Here is a 26,355-nt window from a genome sequence, read left to right as displayed (position 1 = left end):
CTATGAAAAAGGAGAAAACAGAATCATAAAATTCTCAAGTTAAATCTACAAAAGACAAAAATGTTAAAGACAGAAACAAAAAAGATAAGCAACAAATAAAACATATGATATACACTAGTCCATCATATTAAGTATTAATGGTTTAATCTATACCAATTAAGACACAAGATGGACTATGGAGATGGCTCAGCAGTTAAGAGCATTTATGTGCAAGCAGGAGGTCCTGAGTTTAAATCTCCAGAACACACATTTAAAAAAAAAAAAAAAAAAAGCAGAGCATGATTAAACATATACTGGTAACCCCAGTGTTGTCAGAGACAGAGAAAGGAGAATCTATGAAGACTCCTGGCTATCAGCCTAGCTCCAGGTTCACTGAGAGACCCTGTCTGAAGGGAATGAGGCAGAGTGATACAGTATGCTAACAGATACCTTCTGCATACACACACAGCATATAGCACAGATATATACCATACTCACACAAAAGAAAAACATTTGAAAAGTTATCTGAGTAAAACAAAAAGCAAAACCCAACCCTATATTTTCTACAAGAAAGCAACTTTAAATATACTAATGGACACACAGTAAGTAAAAGGATAAAAATATATCATGCTATTATGAATGAAAAGCAAGTAGCCATGGGGCTGGAAAGATGGCTTAGTAGTTAAGGGAACTAACTGGGTGCTCTTCCAGAGGATAGGGGTTAGATTCCCAACATCTACCTAGCAGCTCACACTGTCTATAACTCTAGGCTCAGAGGATCCAACAACACTCTCTTCTGGCCCCCAAGAGCACCGTATGCTTGTGACAGACATGCATAAAGGCAAAATACTCATACAAATAAAATTATAAAAAAAAGGAAATAAGCCATGACTGTACTAATTTTAGACAGCATGAACTGTGTGGAATAATCCTTCTCTACACTGTGAATATGTATTACTCTCATTGGTTAATAAAATGCTGACAGGCCAGTAGCCAGGCAGGAAGTATAGGTGAGACAGCCAGAAACAGAGGACTCTGGGAAGAAGGCAGAGTCAGAGGAAACACCAGCCAGCCAGCTGCTGAGCAAATAGGACATGTAGAAAATTGAGGTAACAAGCCATGAGCCACACAGCAAGCATAAATAGAAATACGGGTTAATTTAAATGTAAGAGTTAGCTAGTAACAAGCTTGAGCTATTGGCTGAGCATTTATGAATAATATTAAGTCTCTGTGTGGTAATTTTGAAGCAGCTACTGGGATGAGGAGTGGGAGGTAAGGACAGGAAAGCTTCCAACTACAGTGACCTTCACAGCAAAAAATTAGCCATAAAAGGAGTACCACATGATAAAGGGATCAATACTCCCAAGAAAATAAAATCATCTTTAATAACATAGTGTCAAGTTATGTGATGGAAATCCAAGCAGAACTGCAAGAAGAAATAAATGAATCCACTATTATAGTAAGAGACTTCATCACCCCTGTATCAGAAATCAACAAATCCAGATGGAGAAAAACAGAAAGGAAATTGAACTCAACAACATGAATGAACTGGATATAATTAACAACTATAGATAATTTTATCTAGCAACAGATTAGGTATTCTTCTCAAGCTCACATGGGACATTCATCAACATAAGACAACACTCTGAGGATAGCTAGAAGGTAAGGTACTTGATGCATAAGCAATGAGAAACAGAGTTCAGATCTCCTGATGGATCCAGTGTCTGGGACCCTAGTGAGAATTGAGTGGGGCAGTGTGGTCAATTGTTTTTGCTCTTTTGGAGGGCCCACCACCCAGCTCCCAAATAAATCACACAGAGACTTATTCTTGATTATAAATGGCCCTTAGCTTGGCTTGTGTCTAGCCAGCTTTCCTTAACTTTAAATTACCCTGTCTACCTTTTGCCTCTGGGCTTTTATCTTTCTCTATTCTTGTATACCTTTCTTTGTTTCTTGCTCGGTGGCTGGCTGGGTGGCTGGGTGGCTGGCCCCCTGATGTCCTCCTCCTTCTCTGTTACTTCTTCCCTCTCCTCTTCCCAGATTTCTCCTATTAATTCTCTTTGCCTGCCAGCCCTGCCTATCCTTTCTTGTGCCTCGCCATTGGCCATTCAGCTCTTTATTAGACCATCAGGTGTTTTAGACAGGCACAATAACATAGCTTCACAGAGTTAAACAAATGCAACATAAACAAAAGTAACACACCTTAAAATAATGTTCCCCAACAGGGCAGAAACAGGATGATCACTGGGGCTTGCTGAAGAATCTTTGTGTTTCAGGTTCACTGAGAAACCCTACCTCAATACAGAAGGTAGACATCTATAGAGGAAGCCACTCAAGGTCAACTCTGACCTCTACACACTCACACTTGAGGAAGCACACTTTTGTGCGTGCATACACAAACAGAAAGAGAGGACATGTTCAAGGCCAGGAAACACACTAAGAAATTTAAAAGAATATGACAAAACAATATCTGTTCTCAAACTGCAAAGACATTAAGCTAGAAATCAACAACACAAAGACAACACACACACACACACACACACACACACACACACACACACACAGTAATTGGAAATTAATATACTTGTAAATTACACATAAGCCAAAAAAGACATTTTAAATGAAATTTAAACAAATTTCAAATTAGATTAAAATGTTTCTGGAATGGCAAAATTGTTTCCATTATTAAAAAATCGAGGGTTGGGGATTTAGCTCAGTGGTAGAGCACATGCCTAGCAAGCGCAAGGCCCTGGGTTCGATCCTCAGCTCAAAAAAAAAAAAGAAAAGAAAAAAAAAATCAAAGTTGTTGGGCCAGAAAGATGGCTTCTCAGATAAAGGCACTGCAACCAAACCTGATGACCAGAGTTCAATCCCCACAACCCACATGTCTCAAGGAGAGAACCAACTTCCTCAGGTTGTCCTGTGACTTCCTTACAGGTGTTATGACACAAATGCTCCCCACTTCCTTCCAATAAATAAATAAAATGTAAACAAGAAAAAGAACAAGTTAAACTAAAAGCAAGCAGAGGAAAAAAGTAATAAAAAAATTAGCATAGAAATCAATGAAAATGGGAAATAAAGAGGGACACTTTACAAAATCAAAGGCTGGCTTTTTGAAAAGATCAGTAAAACTGATAAGCTTTATTTAGGCTAAAAATAGAAGACACACATTTCTAATAGCAGAAATAAAAGTAAAGCACATAAATTACATCAATATTAGGATGAAACAGATAATTTGACCAGGTCTACCTCTGAATTCACTGAATAAGCAATCACCTTCTAGAACAGAAAGCACAATGCTCAGCTGTGTTCATTAATGAAATCTATTCAACATGTGCAGAAGAAATTATGTCAATTTTCTATAATCTTACTTAGAAGGCAGACACATAAGGCCTACTTCCTACATCATTCTAAGAGGCTAGCAAATATGCTGTATGACTGCAATTTCATGAGACACAGAAAAAGACAAAAGTGTAGAAATACGGAATGTGTTTGCCAAGGGATGGAGAAGGGAGGAGGGATAAGCATTCATAGCACAGAGGATATGTGTGGTAGTTAGCTATTCTTATGTGACCACAATGGTGACTCTCGTGCACACAGATATACACTTGCCAAAACCCCACAGAATATACAAGGCAGGGGTGGAGCCTAATTAAAGGATGAACTTTTGGGTTTTTCTTACTGTGGTTTCACTGACTCTACCATAATAATGTGCTACTGATGATGTACTTGAAGTTCTGGAGCAGCAATTTGAGTGTGTGGGCAGGAAATTCACAAACCACCTGCACTTTTCACTTAGTGTAGCTATCATCCCAAATCTGCCCTAAAAATCAAACAGTAACAATAATAATACATATACATACCTCTTTAAAGTTGCACATTTTCAAATGTGTATCTATTTAGTCCATGTCCTCATTTTAGATAACTTATAGCATATTTCTACAAGCATTTCTGAGTACATATTTACAAGTTGATTTCTATGGCAAATTTCAGTTTTACCACAGAAGCTTTCAGTGAAAATTAGTCCAAACTGGCATTTCAGAAATGCACTTATTTTCTGATTCCTGTTGTTATGGTTAGCACCAGAATCTCTTATTGTTACTCTTATTATTACTTTTATTGTTGTTATTTTATTTTGATATAGCGTGTCATGTAGCCCTGGCTGGCCTCCAACTAATTACCTAAAGATGCTTTTCAACACCTCAACCACCTGCCTCCACCTCCCAAATGCTAGGATTACAAGCATGTGCCACCATGCCCAGCCAGAACAGAATCTTAATATACCCACTAAACATCTTAATCACAGAACAAGCAGTCTCAATAATAATCCTTACAGAAAATCGACTACCGCCAGTTAATGTTTACAATTAAATGGCAATAATCATATAAACAGACTATATAAATCTGAAAACTATTTCCAAAACAACCTATACATTTTAGAATTGGAGGGCCAGGAATTTGGCTTAGTGACAGAGGACAAACCCTGATGGCTCAATCTTCAATACAAAAATCAAACTAGCAAAAAAATATGGAACTGGAGATACAGCCTAATAGAGTGCTTACCTAGTATGTTAAGGGCCTAGGTTCAATCCAAGCACCACAAGAAATAAATAACTAAATACAACCCTTTGGAATGGGAAGAAATAAGTGAGAAATGAGAACACTTAGAAGTCAGTTCCATCTGCGTCAGTACTACTAGACAGTCTAAATGTGAAAATGCATTGTATATACTGTGAATCCCTCACTTTATTTTATGGTGGTGCAAAAGCAATATGCACTCATTATAAATGGTACTTTGAATTTTGATCCTTCCTTGCAATGCTGAGCAGTACTCAGTTAGCCCCAGGGTCATAAGCAGAAATAACCTCTTCTCTACAGTATATCAGGCTGCTAGGCTATGATGTTTGATAGGCCAGGTTTTCAAGTTACGGTGAGTTTACTGGGGTATAAATCCATCATAAGGAGCATCCGTATTTGCCCTGCCAAAGAATCAGTTTATTCAAAATTTTTATTGGTTGTTAGGTTTTCCTTTTATTTCATTATTGTGGTGCTGGAGGGGCCAATGCAAGTCAAGGAAACACTTTGCCACTGAGCTACATTGCCAACCCTTTGAAAAGTCTGTAGCTGGAAGTTTTCCTGTGTCCTGCCCGGTCCCACAGTTGGGATGAATCTCCCACTCGCATCCCCCAAGTAAGCACACAGGCTTATATTAATTATAACTGCTTGGCCATTAGCTTAGGCTTATTACTGACTAGCTCTTAGACTTAAATTAACCCATAATTCTTATCTACGCTTAGTCACATGTCTTGGTACCTTTTCTGCCTTGTCATCTTGCTTCCTCTGTGTCTGGTTGGCAACTCCTGACTCAACCCTTCCTTGTCCCAGAATTCTCATCTGTTTACCCCACCTATACCTCCTGCCTGGCTACTGGCCAATCAGTGTTTTATTTATCAACCAATCAGAGCAACACATATTCACAGCACACAGAACATCCCACAGCAAAAGTCCTAATAAAGCTGTGTGATAATTCAAAATACAAAAATAACTATGGAGCTGGACATAATGGCACATGTTTTTAATGCCAGAACTCAGGAGGTGGATCTTTGTGAGTTCAAGGATAGCCTGGTCTATATAGTGAGTTCCAACATAGCCAGAGCAACATAGTGAGGCCCTGTCTCAGGGGAAAAAACCAAAACCAAAAGGAACTACAAAGAAACTTTGAACTTTATCTACAATGATGTTGGAAGCTAGGCTTTTGTTACAAAAGAAAGGAGACCAAATATGGAAACGGCAAAGAACCTGCATTGCCCAATTCAATTGGAATTACTCATAGGAACTTATTTAAAAAAAGATGATCTTGGTTCTGTCCACTGCAAGGGATGATCTGCAACAGCAAGAAATAGCAATGATTGAAAACAGAATTGGGTTTTAAAATACTACTCTACTACATTGCCAATATTAGGATCCTATAGGAAACAAAACAAAACAAAACCAAAAAACCCCAGCTGATCCCAGTGTGAAACAAGAAAAAAACAAGCTAGCCATTGGTCAAACACGTAATTCAGTATCCAAAACTTAATTTGATAGCCAACATTAAATGAACTAAATGTAGTTTTGGAGAGATTTTGTCCCATTCTGCATTGCTGGGCTTTTTTTTTTTTTTTTTTTTTTTTTAAACCTTACAGATCTTTTGCTTATATGTTATGTTTCTGATTTTGTGTTTTTATGGGATTTCTGTGCTCGGAGTGTTTCTTGTGCTTTTTCTTCAGCTCTTTTTTCCCCCTATTTGTTTATTTTGTCCTATTCTGGATTGTCATTTGTTTTTTAGTTGCCTGTTTATCTCCTAATGCAAGAAAGACTGGAGATCTGGATGGGTGGGGAGGTGAGCAAGATCTAGGAGGAGTTAGAGGAGAAACTATGATCAGAATATATTACATGAAAAAAATCTATTTTCAGTAAAAGTTTGAATTATAAATAAATTAAAAAAAAATCCAGTTTGGGGTTGGAAAGAATGTTCAGCAGTTCAGGGCTCTTGCTGTTCTTACAGAGGACAGAATTTGGTCCCCAGCACCTACACAGGGCCAATCACAGAATCCTACAATTCCTCTAGCTCTACCAAATCTGACACCCTCTCTGGCTTCCACAGGTTTGTACACACGTATACACACACACACACACACACACACACACATGCAGGCATACTCACACAGACACATAAACAGAAATAAATCTTAAAAAACAAAGCCAGGCAGTGGTGGCACACGCTTTTGATACCACCACTTGGAAGGCAGAGGCAGGCGGATCTTTGGGAGTTCCAGGCCAGCCTGGTCTACAAAGAGAGTTCCAGGGCAGCTAGGACTGTTACACAGAGAAACCCTGTCTTGGGGGAAAAACAAAAAAACAAACAAACAAAACAACTTGATTTTAAGGAGCAAAAATTAAAGACAAATATAATAATTACATATAGAAAAGAATTTTAGGCAACAAATATAGACAAAATGCTTTTTGCCTCTAATTATACTCTTCCTAGCCACCAATATAATAACTGATACAAGTAAAAATACTCACCTGATGTTAAAAACAATGAGTAAAACATTGTTGAGGTATTTGTAGGGTCTCAATGTAACATCTATGGTAAAGAATCTTTATAATGTATCTTGTTGTCAGTGGTGTTACTCAAGGTAGGACAACCACAATGTGCTGTATCCATTACTTAGGTAATATATGCTAGGAATTTTTTTTGTCTTTTTTTTTCAGAGCTGAGGACTGAACCCAGGGCCTTGTACTTGCTAGGCAAGCGCTCTATTACTGAGCTAAATGCCCAACCTTATGCTAAGAATTTCTATCTTCAGTCTAATGATACAGAAACTATCAGATAAATTCACACTTACCTCAGCCTTTAAGAGGAAAGGGGCCTGCCATGAAAAAAACCATACAAACTCACAAACAAGTAGGGACATAATACTAGACAAAAAGACAATAGTGCCAGGAGATGGTGGCACACACCTTTAATTCCAGCACTCGGGAGGCAGAGCCAGACGAATCTCTGTGAGTTCGAGGCCAGCCTGGGCTACAGAGTGAGTTCCAGGAAAGGCGCAAAGCTACACAGAGAAACCCTGTCTTGAAAAACCAAAAAAAAAAAAAAAAAAGAGTTCAAAATCTGTTTGGGCTGGAGAGATGGCTCAGTGGTTAAGAGCACCAACTGCTCTTCCAGAAGTCCTGAGTTCAATTCCCAGCAACCACATGGTGGCTCACAACCATCTGTAATGAGAGCTGGTGCCCTCTTCTGGCCTGCAGGGACATATGCAGGCAGAATACTATACATAATAAATAAATGTTTAAAAAAAAAGACAATAGCTACAGCCATGACTGGATCTTAGATGATAAAAGTAAAGTGAAAAATATAAAACACAGTTGGGGAACAAATGGAGAAATTTAAATAAAAGCTATATACTATTCAATTACTATTAGTATTCTGAAGCATGGCAATATGGTTATAACTTATTTTAGGAGACATATTTCAAAATATTAAGGAATGAAATCCAAAATATGTGCTATTTACTATCAAATGGTTCATAAAATATTGCAAGATGTTAACAGGCAAATACAGATGAAGTACATGAGTACTAATTTACATGTAGATTTGTAAATTTTAAAATAAAAGCTTTTTAAGGATGGGAATCTAAGTTCAAAGATCAGAACCTTGGAGGCTTTTTGATTTGTTCTAGTGGAATTATGTTTCCTAAGCTTTGGTATTATTCCTCAGCACTCTATTTCTATTCTAGCACCGAAAAAACATGTTAACTGCCAGTTTGTAACTTTCTCCAGAAGCCACTTGGAACTGGAATTAATTCTTTATCTGGTACCTACTAGGCATTGGGGGTTTGTTGTGTGATTGAGATGAGTGATATGAAAACAAATAAGCCATAATTGAAACCCATTTCTTGTCCGTATCACATTGTACCTCAAATTTGATCAAGAAGGAACTCTATTAAATGACCTTACATAACCCGTACCATTATAATGGACATCCACATAGCACTTAATTCAAAATTTTCTTTGTAAATTATTTCATTTTCAACTCAAGAAAATTCAGCATACCTGCTCTGAATCTTTAGTGTCCTTGGAAGTGGAGGTCTGGTTTTCTCCAGTGCCTCCAGGCTGCTCATTTTCCCACGGTAATTTGTTTTTCCCTTTTCCAGCACTTAATACCCTTCGGGTACAGATCGTTGGACTGTAGGAGCCATACAGCTGCATGCTGTCCCTCGTGTGGTCACCACAGTAACAGTGTGCACTCTGAGTTCTGTTACCAGACATAAGCCAGTCTGTATCTGCTCCATGCGCCAAATGGCTTGACCTCCCCTGGGCAGAAGATGGCATGGGTACTGCATACTCCACAAACCCCTGCTCTGTTAGCCGTGGTAGAGATTTTCTGGCCAATCTGGCCTGCACAGCATTCATCACACCATCTCCATTATCTTGCAGTTCAACAGTATCTACAGCTTTCAAAAGGACGTTGGTTTTACCTGATCCCATTGATGAAGCCAAAACAGCAAAGGCTTCCAGAGCTGCCTGGCGTACCCTGCGTTTGCTATCTACCAGAGCTGGAGCCAGATCGAAAGACAGTTTGGCTAGGTCGAAATCCTCACTGGGATAGGTCAGGAGGGAACAGATGCAAATGTTCACTACTTCCTCTCTTACTCTGGAATGCTTATGCTTAAGATTTTCCAGGAGCAAACAAAGCACCTGCTGAGGACCTACTTCCTTCATCAGCTTTAGAAAGATTTTCATGTATTCCTGCTTGATCACCAACTTGTTGTCGGCCAGCACTTTCACAGAAGCGGCTATAACTGGTCCCAAGTACTGCTGGACCTGCTCTCCCAGGCGAATGACCAGTAAATGCAGAACTTGAAGCGTGCCGTGGACCACTTTGAAATTGGAATCGTCTAACAAGTTATACAGTAAGCTAATGAAACCAACAAGACTCGAATGAGGGGTGGAGCCTGGGTTGAATTTTCCCAGCAACTGTTTCAGTTCCTCGACAGCCTGAGTCCTGTTCTTATAGTCTTCCTGATCCAACAATCTTGCATGCAGCTCCTGAGGGATAATCCCAAATTTAAGATTGCTGTTGGAAAGAGTCACTACACACGGGGCAGGATCTTCAGAAAACCCAGAGGCTTCGAGCTCCAAATAATAAGGAACCTGATTCCCAAGCTGGGCCTCCAGGCGGCGATTGTAGTGCCTCCTCAAGGCAGAGGGCAGCCGGGAGATGTAGGACTGAAACCTCTCTTGACCAAGTCGTTCTCCAATTTGCTGAAGTGTCGAGAACGCTGCCTCGGATTCTTCTTCCATCTCCTGATCGCCAAGCTTTCGGGCCAGAGCTATTATTACTTCAGTGAGATCCAAGCCCAGCAACAAATCCTCGGGAGTAAGCAAGACAGGGAGCAGGAGCGCAGTGGAAGCTCTGAGCCGGGCATCTGGACTTTCCAGGCCTTGTATCAGCGTTCTCAGCACCTGCCCGGAACTGCGCCTCAGACAGATGTGCAGGATCTGCAGCGCATCTTTCCGTAGGGCTGGGTTCTCTTCTCGTAACGAGACGACGAGCTGAGGCAGAAGCGCTAAACTAAAGGCCTCTTCCAGCTGAACGGCCTCGCCCTGGCCCCGGAGGACGTCCGACAGGAGCTGCAAGCAGAGTCTCTTCTCATCACTGCCGCCTTCCACAAGCACTCGGCCCAGCGCCCGATACAAGGCTTCCTTGCGGCGGGGGAAGCCAAGCCGGCCGCCCCGCCGCGGCAAGGCGGCCTGCAAAGCCTGGAACGCCTCGGAGGGATCCGGGGCGGTGCGCAGGAGTTGAAGGAGCCGTGTCTCCTCCTCATCTCCCCCCGACAGCCCACTTCCAGGCCCCGACCAGCTACTGGAGACGGCCTCGGCCGGCAACAGGAGGGTCGAGGTCAGAGGCGACGGCGTCGACGGGCAGGAACCGGGATCCCCGGCAGCCCCGCGGCAGTAGTAGTTTTTCTCGCCTCTCATCGTGCCCCCAGCTCGACGACCATCATCAGTCCCTGGGGCGGAAGGACGACCGCGGCTCGGGAGGCGATAGGAACCAAGGGCTGCCAGGGGCGGCGGCAGGAGCAGCTCGGAAGGCGCGGCCGCCATGGAGGGTCGTCAGGTAGCGACGGCTGGAGGGAACCATTGCCGTCTTGGGAGGGCTGGAGGAGGCCCAGCCTTCCGGCTCCTCTCCAAGGCCCGAGGTGCAGAGGATGGGAAGGAACGGCTCGGGTCGGCTGCCAGGCCGCTCGGGCCTTCAACTCCCGGAGCCAGCCTCCGGCAAAATGGCCCCCGCCCGAGCCCGGGACCCCACAGCCGCCACCCGGCGTAACCAGGGCCACCACGTGACCAAACCGAGCGCTTCCATGGTGATGCACCCAGCTCGGACCTCTTGACCCGGAAATTAACATCCCGAGATGCATGCTGGGTCATGTAGTCCACGTAGGGAGTTAGGCCCAGGCAGAAGACTCCTGGAAGAGGAAGTTGGACTGTTGGAACGTAGCCAGAGGGGCGAGGCGCGGGGGTCAAGACCTTAAACGGAAATGACGCGTCCCTGCGCGGGGCGGAAGTTTCCCGCCCCACCCGTAAGAGTTGAGGATTGAGCAGCGCAAGTGAGGTTGTTGTCCGGGTTCCAGTTTTCCGTGGCTCCTCCTCCTCCTCCTGTCGTTGCAGGTGTTATTCCTGGGACTCAGGTATTTTCCGTTCTGCTATTATCCAATGGTGCAAGCTTTGGCCGAGTGTTGCGCGGTGGCACATGAGCCAGAGTAAGAGGTAAATGCCTGTACCGGAGCAGGCACAGAGGCGACATGTTCTGCAGGGCTGGTTACCAATGTAAACGTTCTACTCTACCATCCTGAGTGAGAGTCTGTCTTCCAGCTGACTGCTCATCAGTACAGGAGAACCCAGCCAAAGTCAGTCTTACAGACTGAGTACTTTTCTTTCTTTCTTCTTCCTCTTTTTAAATTATTATCATTCCTAGTCTTTGGGGACCTTCCTTGTCCCGCCTTCCTCTTCCATGCTGCCCTTTCCTCTCCTCGCCTGCTGGCTGTAGAGTGTTAAAGGTTTCTGTCACTTTTCATTGTCCGTATCACTAAATTTTCTTAAAGATGTGCAGAATCTGTACTTCCCCGTGTATAGTTAACCGCTTTGCATTAGACGAAGTGCTTAAGATCTTTCTAACGTAGCTCCTCTGTGGGACTCACCCCTTTCCCCCCACCTGCACTTCTCCAATCTCCCAGTAGGATCCTGGAGCTTCTCTGCAGTCTCTCAGTCTCCTGGAGACAGAGATCGCTAGACAATTTCAGTGGTGGTGCAAGTTCTTGGCATCACCATCCTAAGAGAATTCTGCCCAGAGGATTTAGGGTTGGTAGACATTATGTTGAGCTAACTGAGAATTTGATGGCTGATGGGTGTTTTCCTCTTTGTCAATGAAACTATAAGTAGAATTAAGAGTATCTCCTGTAAGGTCAAACGCTTCGGGTATGAAAGAGCAACTTTTGTTTCTGTATTTGAAACAAATAATTGCTATTTATAGTCCAAGTTGGCCTTGAACTAACTCTCTCTTTTTTTTTTTCTTTTTCAAGACAGGGTTTCTCTGTGTAACTTGGCATGGCCTTGTACTCTCGATTCTCCTGTCTTGAATGTTGAGATTACAAGTGTGCACTGCCAATCCAGGTTTAAAGACAGAATTTGGGGGGGGGGCAGACTTTTTAAAGAAATAATACAGGTGGGCAGAGGTGGCACACGCAGCAGTTGGGAGGCAGAGGGAGGCGGATCTCAGTGAGTTTAAGGCCAGCCTAGTCTACTACTGATGGAGTTCCAGGACAGCCAAGGCTGTTACACAGAGAAAACCTGTCTCGAAAAAAAACAAACAAATTACTTTTCAGTGACCTAGTGGGAAAAGACTGAGTTATAATTTGCAGTTCCGAGTTTATGTTCAAATGCAAGTGTTTCTGCCCAAAGCAGACCAAATGGGGGGGTCTCTTGAAATCTTTTTTTTTTCCTTCTTTGAGGCAGGGTTTCCCTGTGGAGCCCTGGCTGTCCTGGAACTTGCTCTGTAGCCCAGGCTGGCCTTGAACTCAGAAATCCACCTGCCTCTGCTTCCCAAGTGCTGGGATTAAAGGTGTGAGCCTCCATACCCCACTATATTACTTTTCGAAATCTTGGAATAATTGAGTCACGTGTGCCAAAGTACTTTATAACAATAAATTGATACTCCTGGTGATGCAAGTTGAAATTTTATCTATTAATTTTTATTATAGCACATTTTAATATCATAGATTTTTTTTCTTTTTTTTTTCTTTCTTCTTAAGAGTAGTCATATAGTCATACAACGAGGCTGTATGACCGTGCCGCCTGTGCATTGGTTTAAAGCCCAGGTAGTTTCCTCATTAAGCTTTTGTGTTGTGTTTGTTCGCTGCTGCTGTTTTGTTTTCTTCCACATCAAACCCAGGGCTTTGCTTATGCTAGGGAAATGCTCTGCCTCTGAGCTACAGCCACGGCTTTCATTGGTCATTTTGATGTGTGAGTGGATCCACCTAAGTGTGGCTTAGCAAATGTATTTTAGGAGAGAAACAACAAAAGCCCAGCTGTCCCCACCCCTTTTCTATATTTAGAGGCAGAATAAGGACAGGAATGCAAACCAAGAGATGGTTGGAACACCTGTCAGTGAGAAACAGTGCCTGCCAGGTGGCTGGGGCTTGGTAGAGCACTCGCCTAGCATATACAAGGTTCTGGATTACATTCATAGTACTACGGAAAAAAAAAAAACACAGGCTGGGGTGGGGGTGGGGGGGCTTGGGACTTTCTAGATTCCCATTTCCAACCTAAAATGTTTAAATGTATTCTTCTATTCATATGTGCTCAGACTTGAGGAACCCAATCCACACAGAAAGAAACAGAAGACTGATGTATGCATTAGAATGTACACATTAGAATGCCAGTTTATGTTGGAATAGAAGGTAACTCTTCCTGGTGATCAGAATTTTCAGATTGAAAACTCCAGCATACTTTTCATGTATCTAAGAATTTAGGAAGCCAAGTTACTAACCAGACTAAGGTTGTGTGGTAATCAGCATCAAAGAAAAGGAAACTTAGAAAGTCTTAAATGATATTTCATTATTAGTTATGGCAGAAATTTAAGAATGATCCTTTCCCTGTAATAAAGAACACTACTGGGAGGGCCCTGGATCCATAAATCAAGCAGTTCTGTTCTTTTCCTTTGAGCAAAGCAAGATGAGTCCTTCTTTGTCTCAGGTCCCTGTAGCTCAGTGTGTATTACAGATTGTAATTTGTTTATGTCCATTATGTTTTGTCTCCTTGAAGATTTGAAAAATACATTAGTTTGATTGTGGAGATTTAGGAAATGAGACTTCACTGTCAAATATCTTACTATCTTTTATGATCATCTTATAGAATTAAATCTTTTTGTTTAATATATTTTTATTTATATCTATTAAAGTACTTGCTTCTTTTAGTCTTATTTTTGAAGCCTAGGAGTCCTTTGACTAGAAAAGCATTAATATGTAGTAATGAGTTTGATAAAGAACAGGGTATTTTTTTCCTTTTGGATTTTTGAGACAGGATTTCTCTGTGTGTCCCTTGGCTATCCAGTAACACATTTTGTAGACCAAGCTGGCCTTAACCTCAGAGATCTGCCTGTCTCTGCCTCCCAAGTGCTGGGAATAAAGGCATGTGATATGTGATAAAGAACAGGGGTTTGGTTTTGTTCTTTTTTGTTGTTGTTGTTTGTTTTTGGTTTTGTTTTTGTTTTTCAAGACAGGGTTTCTTTGTGTAGCTTTGCATCTTTCCTGGAACTCGATTTGGAGACCAGGCTGGCCTCGAACTCACAGAGATCCACCTGCCTCTGCCTCCCGAGTGCTGGGATTACAGGCGTGCACCACCACCGCCCTGGCCAAAGAACAGGGTTTTAATAAGATTATAGAATATGAATCGCTTTTTGTTTTATTGTAAAAGTAAACTTCAGAAAATTGAAAGGAAGTAGTTAGGGCTATACTGAAAATTGCAAATTTGAGTAAAACAAAATTTCAATGATTGAAAATAATTTAAACTAAGGTATCGGATTACAGGAAGGTATGTGCTACCTACCTTCATTCTTTGAGCTGTACTTAGAAAGAGTACACACAGTTGCTCTAGAGATGAATGTTTTATTTCCACAGTCAGAGATAATGAATTTGTTGGACAAATTGCTATAGCAGGCTTTCTTGGTCTGCCAGCCCCCAAATCATGACATGGAGACCTAATATTACTTAGGAATGCTCAGCCTTAGCTTAGGGTTGTCCCACTAACTCTTATAACTTAATTTAACCTCTTTATCTTCATCTATGTTTTGCTTCAGGGTTTTATACCTTTCTTTCATTCTGTATGTCCTCCTTTCCTGCTTCCTCGGTGTGTGTCTGTGTGGCAGCTAGCTGCCTGGCTGACCGGTCCTGGCCAGCTCCCTCTCTTCCTCATTCTCTCTCTAGCCTAGATTCCTCCTCCTACTTATTCTCTTTGCCCGCCGGCCCCCGCCTATCCCATCTACTGCCTAGCTGTTGACCAGCTTTTTTTAAACCGATGTGCCTTAGCAGGCTAGGTAAAACAAATGCAACACATCTTTACATAGTTAAACAAATGCAGCATAAGCAAATCCAACACATTTTACTTAGTTGAACAATTATTCTGCAATTCAAAACAAATGCAACACATCTTTACATAGATAAACAAATATTGTATTCAACAAACACATCACTTTGTCCTTTGTGTGTTCTTTACCCAAATTTTAAAGGCATCCCTGAAATATTGGAAATGAAAATAAAAATATGTGTAATTTAAGAAGTTGTCATTAATAAGTACAATGGAAGTGAAAGGTTATTAACCAATAATTGTATTCCATTTATTGTGTGCTATGTGCTGAATACTGTGCTAACTACTTAGTAAATATTAGCTCATCTAATCCTCATAACAACAATTAGAGGTTCTGTATTCTTCATTTGTATTAGATATATTTTAATGATCAGAAGAAGAAAGTAAAACTCAAATCAGTTCAGCTGTTTGCTTAGACTTTTGGAACTTTGGTGAAAAGGTTGTTAAAACTGTAGGATAAAATTTGATTTTTCCATAATTAATCTTTATATTTTTATGTATTATTTGATTATATATTTTTATCTATCCCTTTTCTGTTTCTGTTCTGAATCTTCTTAGTTAATTATGTCAGAACTTCAATAAGGTTAAGGAATTATGAGCTTTTGTTATTTTGAGACAGGGTCTCCCTGTATGGCCCTTGCTTTCTGCTGCATGTTTCCAACCCCAAAACATAAGGATTTATGTTAGTAACACACAGTTAATTTTACTTTTGTTTCTCTAGATATATGGAAATTTTTCAGAGAAAAATGCAATATTGCAGCTTATTCTATAGATATATACTGGTAAATATTATATTATAATGGTTGAATTTACTGTAAGGAAACTGAACAATGGGAAAAGAATTTAATGCCAGAGCAGTTTGATAAAATCTGATTTGTTAAATCACATCTATGTGTATTTTTTAAATCACTCTCGTTTCTTCTCTATTTACTTGCTGCGGCTGTGATCTATATTTATATGGCAGTTAATTGCCTCCCAGCTGATTTCAGCACCACTTCTTTGTAGCTTAGATGTCAATTAAGTAGATAAGTACTAAACTCTCAGCCTGATCTTTAATATCTTAGTTTTAGAATCTAAAATTGTGAAGTCTTCTTTTAATATATTAAGGGTATTGGCACAGCATATGAGAATCATTAAAAATGAACTACAATGCTGTTGTGTGTTTCCCAGTATATTGTGCACCCTAATAAACTTATCTGGGGTCAGAGAACAGAACAGCCACTAGATATAGAGGCCAGAAAATGGTGGCACACACGGCAGAGATTCATCTGGATCTCTGTGAGTTCAAAGCCACACTGGAAACAGCCAAGCATGGTGACACACGCCTTTAATCCCAGGAAGTGATGGCAGAAAGCAGAAAGGTATAAGGTGTGAAAAACCAGGAACTAGAGCCTGCTTAAGCTTTTAGGCTTTTGAGCAGCAGTTCAGCTGAGATCCATTCGGGTAAGGACTTAGAGGCTTCCAGTCTGAGGAAACAGGATCAGCTGAGGAACTGGCAAGGTGAGGCTGTGGCTTGTTCTGTTTCTCTGATTTTCCATCATTCACCCCAGTACCTGAATCTGGGTTTGTTTTTATTAATAAGACCCTTTAAGATTCATGTTACACTGTTGCCTTATTGAAACTTTAATGTTGGAACTGTTTGTTCAGTATTGAGTAATTCAGTTCATAGATATTTAGTACTCTTAAGTATTTGCTTCAACAAAGGTTAAAGCAAAAAATAGGCTAGCATATAGAAGCAATTCAGTATATCAGATCTACTATTATACATCAACAGAAGGGAGTTGTTACTATCTGGATTCCTCTTTGGTTTGTTTTAATGCCCTGATATAATGTTTATGTGTTCTGGGCATTTACATATGTGTAAATTTATCATTTGTTTTTTGTAGGCTTACTTTTTTAGATTTGTTTCTTTAAGACAGGATTTTGCCCTGTATCCTAGGCTAGTCTGGAACTCATCATAAATCCTCCTGACTCAGCCACCTAAGTGCTTGGATTGCAGATGTGAACCACCAGTATCAGCTTTGATATCACTTATTTTATGTATTGATATATTAAATTAACATATTCTGAAGGTCATAGAGCTGTTAAGTAGCCAAATGTGGACTTCGCACAGATTTGCCTGGTTCTGGTTCATACTGTTCACTGTTCTTTCCTGTTTTCAGTGGTACTTGCCCTTCCTTCTCCATAAGGGTGTTATTGAGATAAATGAAACATAATAAAATTATTTGATAGCATGGGGTTTGAAGATCTGAAATTATTTTTTCTTTGAGTTACTTTTAGTCATTTATGGATAAATAGCTGAGAACCAAATAAATAAAAGTTGCGAATATTGAATCAGTTATAAGTAAAATTTGCAGTTATTTCGGCTAGAAATAGTTGACCTGATTCTCAGTGTTTGCAAGTGTGAGAATCACCGGGAGAGCTGAAAGCAGGCTGTGCAGCCTCCACTCACCTCTGTGTTTGCTCACTGTCTCTATCCATGATGAGGCACAGGAGTATTCGTTTCCAGCTGGTTCCCACGTGATGCTGATACTTTTGGTGCAAAGACCATGTTTTAAGCCCTATATTTGAATAGCTTCTGTAAGTTTTTAAGATGTATCTCTTGAGACTGGAAAGAGGTCAAATTAGAATTTTTAATAACGGAATATGGTAAACTTAATGTCATTAATTTTAAGTTCCTATTTTTTTACCTTACCTTTTAAAGTTTTATTTATAATTATTTAATTGAGCATTAAAAATTAAATGATTTATTTATGTAAATTTAATTCCCAATAATAGTTTTTAATTTAAATTTTTTAGTTGTATTTATTGTTTGTATGTGTGAAAGAAAGAACATTTGTATAGAGGTTAGAGAACAACTTTGGGAGTTAGTGCTCTCTTTTCACTGTGAGTTTTGGGGATCGATTCAAACTCAGCCATGAGGCCTGAATAGCAAAGTTTTCACCTGCTGGCCAATATGGTGGAAAGAGTGTGCACAGTGTTTCTACCAAAGACCTTTCTTCAATCTATTTTTAATTTTTGATAGTTTTTATTTTTAACCTGCTATGAAATAAACTGTTTGAAATGAATAGTTCACATATTGGTTAAAATGAGATGAAGTACTCTAAGAATGTAAGTGTATGGAGGCAGGTTTGCCATAGCACCTTATTGACCTTGCCTCAACCAGGAACACTGGAGAATAAGAGGGCTTTTAGGAGCTTACGTGGGGCATCACTCACTAACCTTTCCATCTATCCTGTAGGTGAGTCATGAGATAATTTCTCCCATGTTCCTAGTTATGATGATGTCCAGGGATGAGAGGTTACCACACACCCTTTTAGAATAGAGGCCACAGAATATAAAACTGCTTGGCATCATGCAGTATAGGCTGGGGTCCTTAAGAACTAATAGGAAGTCAGGCAGCCAGGCTCTTTTCCTGGCACTGTTCTTTTCTCTTTTCTCTGTGTGGGTTGAGGATCTAGGCAGTTTACTAAAGCTCTGTCTTTCTGCTGCTACTTTTCTGCTGTCTTCAGAAGTCAACTATCTAAATCTAATTCACTATCCAAACCGTAAAGTGGCTCACTGTATCTGTACTGATGGAATTAGTCAGGCATTGGCCTTGCCTTGGTTCTCTTTGTTCACTTGATAGTAAGCAGGCTTCCTTCCTTTTTTGGTAAACAGAAGAGAGTCACTTTCTAGGTGGTAAAACTCAAATCTTGTTAAAGCTGATATTGATACAGATAACAGGTAATGTCTAAGAACTATTGGGTACTTACTTGCCAGCAACAGAAAGACACTGCCCCATTGTAACCCTGCTGTGCTGTGCTGTGCACGTGAGAAAACTGAGACTTCAAGGTGACCTTCACAGGCCATTGAACAGTTCACACAATACAAGCCACAGCAGTCTGATTCCAGAGCTAAGTCTCCTTAAATTACATTGTTGTGCCTCTCTAGAGCTGTGTAATATGCACCACGTGTGTGCTTGTGTATTGTGGTGTACATGTGTTCTTTACAAGTTATATTGTGTTATACTTCATACCACGTGTACCACAGACTCCAGAATGAATTTCTTACCTAATACTGAGTTAGTACAACATAGAAAGCTAAATAGCACTCAGGTAAACAACTAAAAAATTCATGAATACAAAGCTGACAAAATTGTTAAGACCTTACTAATGGTCACTATTGTAAGTGTTTCATATGTGTAAATTCATCTCCTCAAATCAACCCTTACTATAATTGAGCCGCATTTACCCTTGGCCTACCTGCCACATAACCCTGAGTTTTCCTTTTCTCTAGACTCAGTACCCACAGTTCTGTTGCTCATTTGACATGATCTGAATTCTTCTCTTCACTGGGTATCATGGTTTGTTTCTATTCCCTCTAGGATGATGCCTAAAGTCTGTGCACCTGATGCGAACTGACATTTCCTGAACTAAGGGAAAGTCTCCTCTCTGGCATTCTGTGCATTACAGTTCTATTAATAAAGCTTAAACCCACATCAGACTAGGGTATTAAAGTGGTACTGAGATTTAAAATCCCTAAACCCCTAAAATATCCCTCAGATTAGTTATTTCTCTCCTTCATGCTTGTGCCAATATTTCGGAACGCTTCTGTTTTATCCCTGTTAAGGTCTCTTGGTGTCCTTAACTTGTTGTCCAGTGTTTTTGCCGCCCTTCATGGTCACTACAAATGGAAAGGGCAGAGCCCAGGGGTGGCAGTGGTGCACACCTTTAATCCCAGCACTCAGGAGGCAGAGCCAGGCAGATCTCTGTGAGTTCGAGGCCAGCCTGGGCTACAGAGTGAGTTCTAGGAAAGGCACAAAGCTGCACAAAGAACCCTGTCTCAAAAAAACAAAACAAAACCCACAAAGGGGAAAGGCAGAGCCAGAGTATGGTCATCTTGATTCTACAGCACACCACCAGGATCACCCTCCAGTCCCCATCTTGATTGATTCTACAGCACACCACTAGGATCACCCTCCAGTTCCCCATCTTGAATTGATTCTACAGCACACCACTAGGATCATCCTCAGTCCCCCACCTTGATTCTACAGTGTACCACTAGGATCATCCTCCAGTCCCTGTTCTTTTAGAAGTATGCACTGCACCTTTGCTTTATTTACCTACCTGGACTAAATTATAATTTTAGATTTGTTTTTAAAAAGTCTTGAGAGACATTATACAGTTCTTTACTCATCTTTAAACATAAAATACACTTTTTGATAGAAACTCTGAGCTCATTGCGAGAAGAAACAAAGTCTCTGAAGTGCCTTATTATTGTTAGCTCATTTAGACTAGACTTAATCCCTTTAAGGTGATCATAAATCACATCATTACTAATGTTAGAGTGTTATCTGGAATTAAGATGATCTTCTCAGACTGTTTATAAAATTTAGTCTTGCTTTTGAAATTAGCGTCCAGGCTTGTATCTCTGGTATTAGTTCAGAAGCTCATTTGTAGGTCTGTGTTACTATCTTGTTTAGTCTGGAGAAATATGTTCTTATAAAGTATCTAGCTCTTCCTTTTTAACCTTTCTGTCTTCCATTTTCATTGTTCACATGTTCAGCCTGAATATGATTCTTCGTGTTAAGTCAGAGAATGTGTGTGTGGAGTGGGTGGGGGGAGGGTTACAAATCTGCACATACATAGTTAAGTTAATTGCATGTAAAGGAATTAGACTTTTAGAGAAAGTTAATATTAACCTAGACTTTTGAAAATATGTATTGAGGAAAGGAGGATGAAAAAAAGGAAAAGTTATAGACAATACTTAGCACTTACTAAAAAACATTTAGGAAGATAGTACATTTTTTTTAAAAGATTTATTTATTTATTTTTTTAAAAAGATTTAATTTATTTATATGTATACAACATTCTGCCTCCATGTATGCCTGTATGCCAGAAGAGAGCACCAGATCCCATTATAGATGGCTGTGAGCCACTGTTATGGTTGCTAGGAATTGAAACTCAGGACCTCTGGAAGAACAGGCAGTGCTCTTAACCATCTCTCCAGCTCTGAGATAATACATTTTATAGAGAGCTGCAACATTTAATAATTACATGAGCCATATTGGAGTGAAAGGCTATCATGGGAAAGAATATAAATTAGTGAGCATGGAGGTCATAGGAAGAGACAGTTTAATCAAAGTGAACATTTATGTGCTATGTGGAACTATATGTGCTATGTATCCTTATATGGAACTTTATGCTTTATAAAGTCTCTGTCAATTGGTATTGTTGATGTTATTATTGAGCAAATAGGCAAACTAGCCTAGTTGTTTTCAAAACTAATTTGACTGTAAGCAACTTTTTCTCCATATATTTGTATTTTATTGTAGTGATAGCTGAGTCTTTAAATGAAAATACTCAATGAAACAGTAGTTTGCGTGTAAAAGTCCTTATTTGAGGGTATCATGCAACATGTTTGGTTCTCTACTTCCTCATAACAAAGGAGTTGCATTAAATGATAAAGTCGTTCCTTCTCTAAAAGTCTCTGTTTTTAATGTTCACGATTAAAACCTAGCCAGTGGCGAATTAACAAGTTTGACAACGTGCTCTTTGGAACAGACTCACATTGGCATGGCTATTTTGAAGTAACCATCCGTGTCTTTCATTTTCTGTAGATGGACCACACATCCCCGACCTACAGTGCTTGCTAACTTAACCCACTTACATTCAGAGCAACTTCTGCAGGGCTTGAATCTCCTTCGTCAGCATCACGAACTCTGTGACATCGTTCTTCGAGTAGGCGATGTTAAAATTCATGCTCATAAAGTGGTACTTGCCAGCATCCAGCCCATACTTCAAGGCCTATGTTCACTGGGAACCTCGCTGAGAAGGGGAACACTGAGGTTGAGTTTCAGAGCATTGACGAAGCCGCACTGCAGGCCATTGTGGAGTATGCCTACACTGGGACCGTCTTTCATCTCTCAGGATACGGTGGAGTCCCTCCTGCCAGCAGCAAAACCTGCTGCAGATAAAACTTGTCCTGAAAGAATGTTGTGCTTTCCTTGAGAGCCAGCTTGACCCTGGGAACTGTATTGGAATTTCCCGTTTTGCAGAGACATATGGCTGTCATGACCTCTATTTGGCGGCTACTAAGTACGTATGCCAGAATTTTGAATCTGTTTGCCAGACAGAAGAGTTTTTTGAGCTCACACATGCCGATTTGGATGAAATTGTCTCCAATGACTGCCTGAACGTCGCTACTGAAGAGGCAGTTTTTCATGCGTTGGAGTCTTGGATCAAGTATGACGCACAAGAACGCCAGAAAGTACTTAGCGCAGCTGCTGAGCAGTGTGCGCTTGCCATTGCTGAGTGTTAAGTTCCTCACTCGGCTCTATGAAGCAAATCACCTTATCCGTGATGATCGTGCCTGTAAACATCTCCTGAATGAAGCCCTGAAGTACCACTTCATGCCTGAACATAGACTCTCTCATCAGACAGTCTTGATGACGCGACCTCGCTGTGCTCCCAAAGTGTTGTGTGCGGTAGGAGGAAAATCTGGACTCTTTGCCTGTTTGGATAGGTAAATAAATGGGGTTTTGAAAGGAGTGATACTAACAGATGTTGTGCTTTTTAAGTGTGCTGATTTTCTGTATTTAAAAAATAATTTTATTTTCCTTTTATTTGCTGTTTTGGTGTTCTTTCTCTCCTTTTATTTCCTAAAATATCTATGAAGGTATTTTAATCATATTTCCATACATTCTCTATACTCAATTATTAGTCTTTTCCTCACCCCAAGTGTACACATTTCTCCATCCTGGTTATATACTGTTTTTTCTAATGTTTCATTGTTTCTACTTCTTCCTTCTCCTCTTCCTCCGCTCTCCCCTTTTCTTGCTCTTCACCTCTCCTCCTCTTCTTTCTGACAGTGTGCTAAAGCAGAGAGCTAGGAACCTGTGATGAGGGCAGACTGAGGACACGAGGAGCTTTGAATGAAAATAGTTAATTAGGAGAACATCGGTGAAATGAGAAAATAAGAAACTACCATAAATAATAACTTGGGTGTGAATCTTTTTTCATTGTGTTTTTTACAATTGTAAAGAGTTCTTTTTATTTTCCTAATATTTTACAGCAGGGCTTGTCAGTCTGCTTCTGTGAAGAGCAAATAGGAGATATTTCAGACTGGTCGGCCCTCCTGTCTTGGTTGCATCTACTTTCATTCCACCGATGTGGGATGAGAGCAACCGTAGACAGTATGTTAATGATTAAGCATGGATATGTTCTAATAAAACTTTATTTGTAAAAGTCCATGGACTGAATTTTAGCCCATGGCTGTGTAGCTTGCCAACCCTTGATTTAGTTTGGTATACAAGTCACCCTTCGACACCGACAAGATAGCTTGAGGTTCTTTGTCTCTCCTTTCACAAAGGTCACTTCACGATTTTGATTTTTGGTTTTGTTATATTTTGTTATTGAACAGAAACATCTGAGTATGTTTGAAAGAAGATGTCAAAATAAAGAGGGGAGCAGGCTGATGATATAGGACAAGGGATGGTCACTGGTAGATCAAGGTCTTGAAATAGTAGGACAGTAGCGGAAGAGAGGGGTTTGAATAGTTGGAGGAATACAGGTAGAACAGAGAGGTGAGAGAAAGGGTCTGAGGAGATCCTGTAAGGTCTGCTAGAGAAGAAAGTGTGGGTTGGATAGGTAGCTTAGGAAATTGCGAAAAGAACCAAGCTGCTCCTTAGACACAGGGAGTCATAAGGATGACAGTGTACTGAGAATACTTTAACTGAAAATTTTAAATCTTCAGTGGATAAGTAGCAACGCAATCTATACTCACTCCATGCAAGTATCACCATTTGTTCTTAGAAGACTCTTTTGGGGAATAGGTATGGTACCACACTCCTGTAATCCCAGGACTTGGGAGACAGGGGCAGGAGGATAGCCATGAGCTTGGTCATTCTACACAATGCTGTTGTGTGTTTCCAGTATATTGTGCACCCTAATAAACTTATCTGGGGTCAGAGAACAGAACAGCCACTAGATATAGAGGCACGAAATGTGGCACACACACGCAGAGATTCATTCTGGATCTCTGTGAGTTCAAAGCCACACTTGGAAACAGCCAAGCATGGTGACACACGCCTTTAATCCCAGGAAGTGATTGCAGAAAGCAGAAAGGTATTAAGTGTGAAAAACCAGGAACTAGAAGCCTGCTTAAGCTTTTAGCTTATTGAGCAGCAGTTCAGCTGAGATCCATTGGGTAAGGACTTAGAGGCTTCCAGTCTGAGGAAACAGATCAGCTGAGGAACTGGCAAGGTGAGGCTGTGGCTTGTTCTGTTTCTTGATTTTCCATCATTCACCCCAGTACCGAATCTGGTTTGTTTTATAATAAGACCCTTTAAAGTTCATGTTACACTGTTGCCTATTGGAAACTTTAATGTTGGAACTGTTTGTTCAGTATTGAGTAATTTCAGTTCATAGATATTTAGTACTCTTAAGTATTTGCTTCAACAAAGGTTAAAGCGAAAAAATAGGCTAGCAATAGAAGCAATTCAGTATATCAGATCTACTATATACATCAACAGAGGGAGTTGTTACTATCTGGATTCCTCTTTGGTTTGTTTTAATGCCCTGAGTATAATTTATGTGTTCTGGGCATTTACATATGTGTAAATTTATCATTTGTTTTTTGTAGGCTTACTTTTTTAGATTTGTTTCTTTTAAGACAGGATTTTGCCCTGATTCCTAGGCTAGTCTGGAACTCATCATAAATCCTCCTGAACTCAGCCACCTAAGTGCTTGGATTGCAGATGTGAACCACAGTATCAGCTTTGATATCACTTATTTTATGTATTGATATATTAAATTAACATATCTTGAAGGTCCATAGAGCTGTTAAGTAGCAAATGTGGACGTTCGCCACAGATTTGCCTGGTTCTGGTTCATACTGTCATTGTTCTTTCCTGTTTTTCAGTGGGTACTTGCCCTCCTTCTCCATAAGGGTGTTATTGAGATAAATGAAACATAATAAAATTATTTGATAGCATGGGGTTTGAAGATCTGAAATTATTTTTCTTTGAGTTACTTTATAGTCATTTATGGATAAATAGCTGAGAACCAAATATAATAAAAGTTGCGAATATTGAATCAGTTAAAGTAAAATTTGCAGTTATTTCGGCTAGAAATAGTTGACCTGATTTCAGTGTTTGCAAGTGTGAGAATCACCGGGAGAGCTGAAAGCAGGCTGTGCAGCCTCCACTCACCTCTGTGTTGCCACTGTCTCTATCCATGATTGAGGCGACAGGAGTATTCGTTTCCAGCTGGTTCCACGTGATGCTGATACTTTTTGGTGCAAAGACCATGTTTAAGCCCTATATTTGAATAGCTTCTGTAAGTTTTTAAGATGTATTCTTCCTTGAGACTGGAAAGAGGCTCAATATTAGAATTTTTAATAACGGAAATCGGTAAACTTAATGTCATAATTTTAAGTTCCTATTTTTTTACCTTACCTTTAAAAGTTTATTATAATTATTTAAGTTGAGCATTAAAAATTAAATGATTTATTTATGTAAATTTAATTCCCAATAATAGTTTTTAATTTAAATTTTTTAGTTGTATTTATTGTTTGTATGTGTGAAAGAAAGAACATTGTATAGAGGTTAGAGAACAACTTTGGGAGTTAGTGCTCTCTTTTCACTTTGAGTTTTGGGGGATCGATTCAAACTCAGCCATGAGGCCTGAATAGCAAAGTTTTCACCTGCTGGCCAATATGGTGGAAAGAGTGTGCACAGTGTTTTCTACCAAAGACCTTTTCTTCAATCTATTTTTTAATTTTTGATATTTTTTATTTTAACCTGCTATGAATAAAACTGTTTGAAATGAATAGTTCAACATATTTGGTTAAAATGAGATGAAGAGTACTCTAAGAATGTAAGTGTTGGAGGCAGGTTTGCCATAGCACCTTATTGACCTTGCCTCAACCAGGAACACTGGAGAATAAGAGGCTTTTGGAGCTTACGTGGGGCATCACTCACTAACCTTCCCATCTATCCTGTAAGTGAGCATGAGATAATTTTCTCCCAGTTCCTAGTTATGATGATGTCCAGGGATGAGAGGGTACCACACACCCTTTTAGATAGAGGCCACAGAATATAAAAAACTGCTTGGCATCATGCGCAGTATAGGCTGGGTCTTAAGAACTATAGGAAGTCAGGCAGCCAGGCTCTTTTCCTGCACTGTTCTTTTCTCTTTTTCT

At 40.2% G+C, this 26,355-nt stretch overlaps 2 protein-coding genes and 1 pseudogene across 3 annotated transcripts in view; 2 read left to right on the top strand and 1 right to left on the bottom strand.

Annotated features, from left to right (window-relative positions):
- Togaram1 (TOG array regulator of axonemal microtubules 1) overlaps positions 1–10,909 on the bottom strand; it is a 62,419-nt gene extending 51,510 nt beyond the window's left edge. For both annotated transcript variants that reach the window (XM_036205747.1, XM_036205749.1), the window contains exon 1: positions 8,581–10,909. In XM_036205747.1, coding sequence (XP_036061640.1) covers positions 8,581–10,635 — 2,055 coding nt within the window. In that variant the 5' untranslated portion in view covers positions 10,636–10,909. The remainder of the gene's footprint in view (positions 1–8,580) is intronic.
- A 255-nt stretch (positions 10,910–11,164) lies between these two features.
- Positions 11,165–22,682, top strand: LOC118595546 (annotated as a pseudogene).
- The window catches only part of LOC118595545 (kelch-like protein 28), a 39,616-nt gene continuing 24,439 nt past the window's right edge, over positions 11,179–26,355 (top strand). Inside the window, exon 1 of the mRNA XM_036206184.1 lies at positions 11,179–11,219. The gene's annotated coding sequence lies outside the window, so the exon portion shown is untranslated. The remainder of the gene's footprint in view (positions 11,220–26,355) is intronic.

This window comes from Onychomys torridus, chromosome 14 (genome assembly GCF_903995425.1).
Source record: "Onychomys torridus chromosome 14, mOncTor1.1, whole genome shotgun sequence".
NCBI classification, from domain to species: domain Eukaryota; kingdom Metazoa; phylum Chordata; class Mammalia; order Rodentia; family Cricetidae; genus Onychomys; species Onychomys torridus.
The sequence above is the reverse complement of the archived record's forward strand: the minus strand, read 5'-3'. Positions and strand labels throughout refer to the sequence as shown.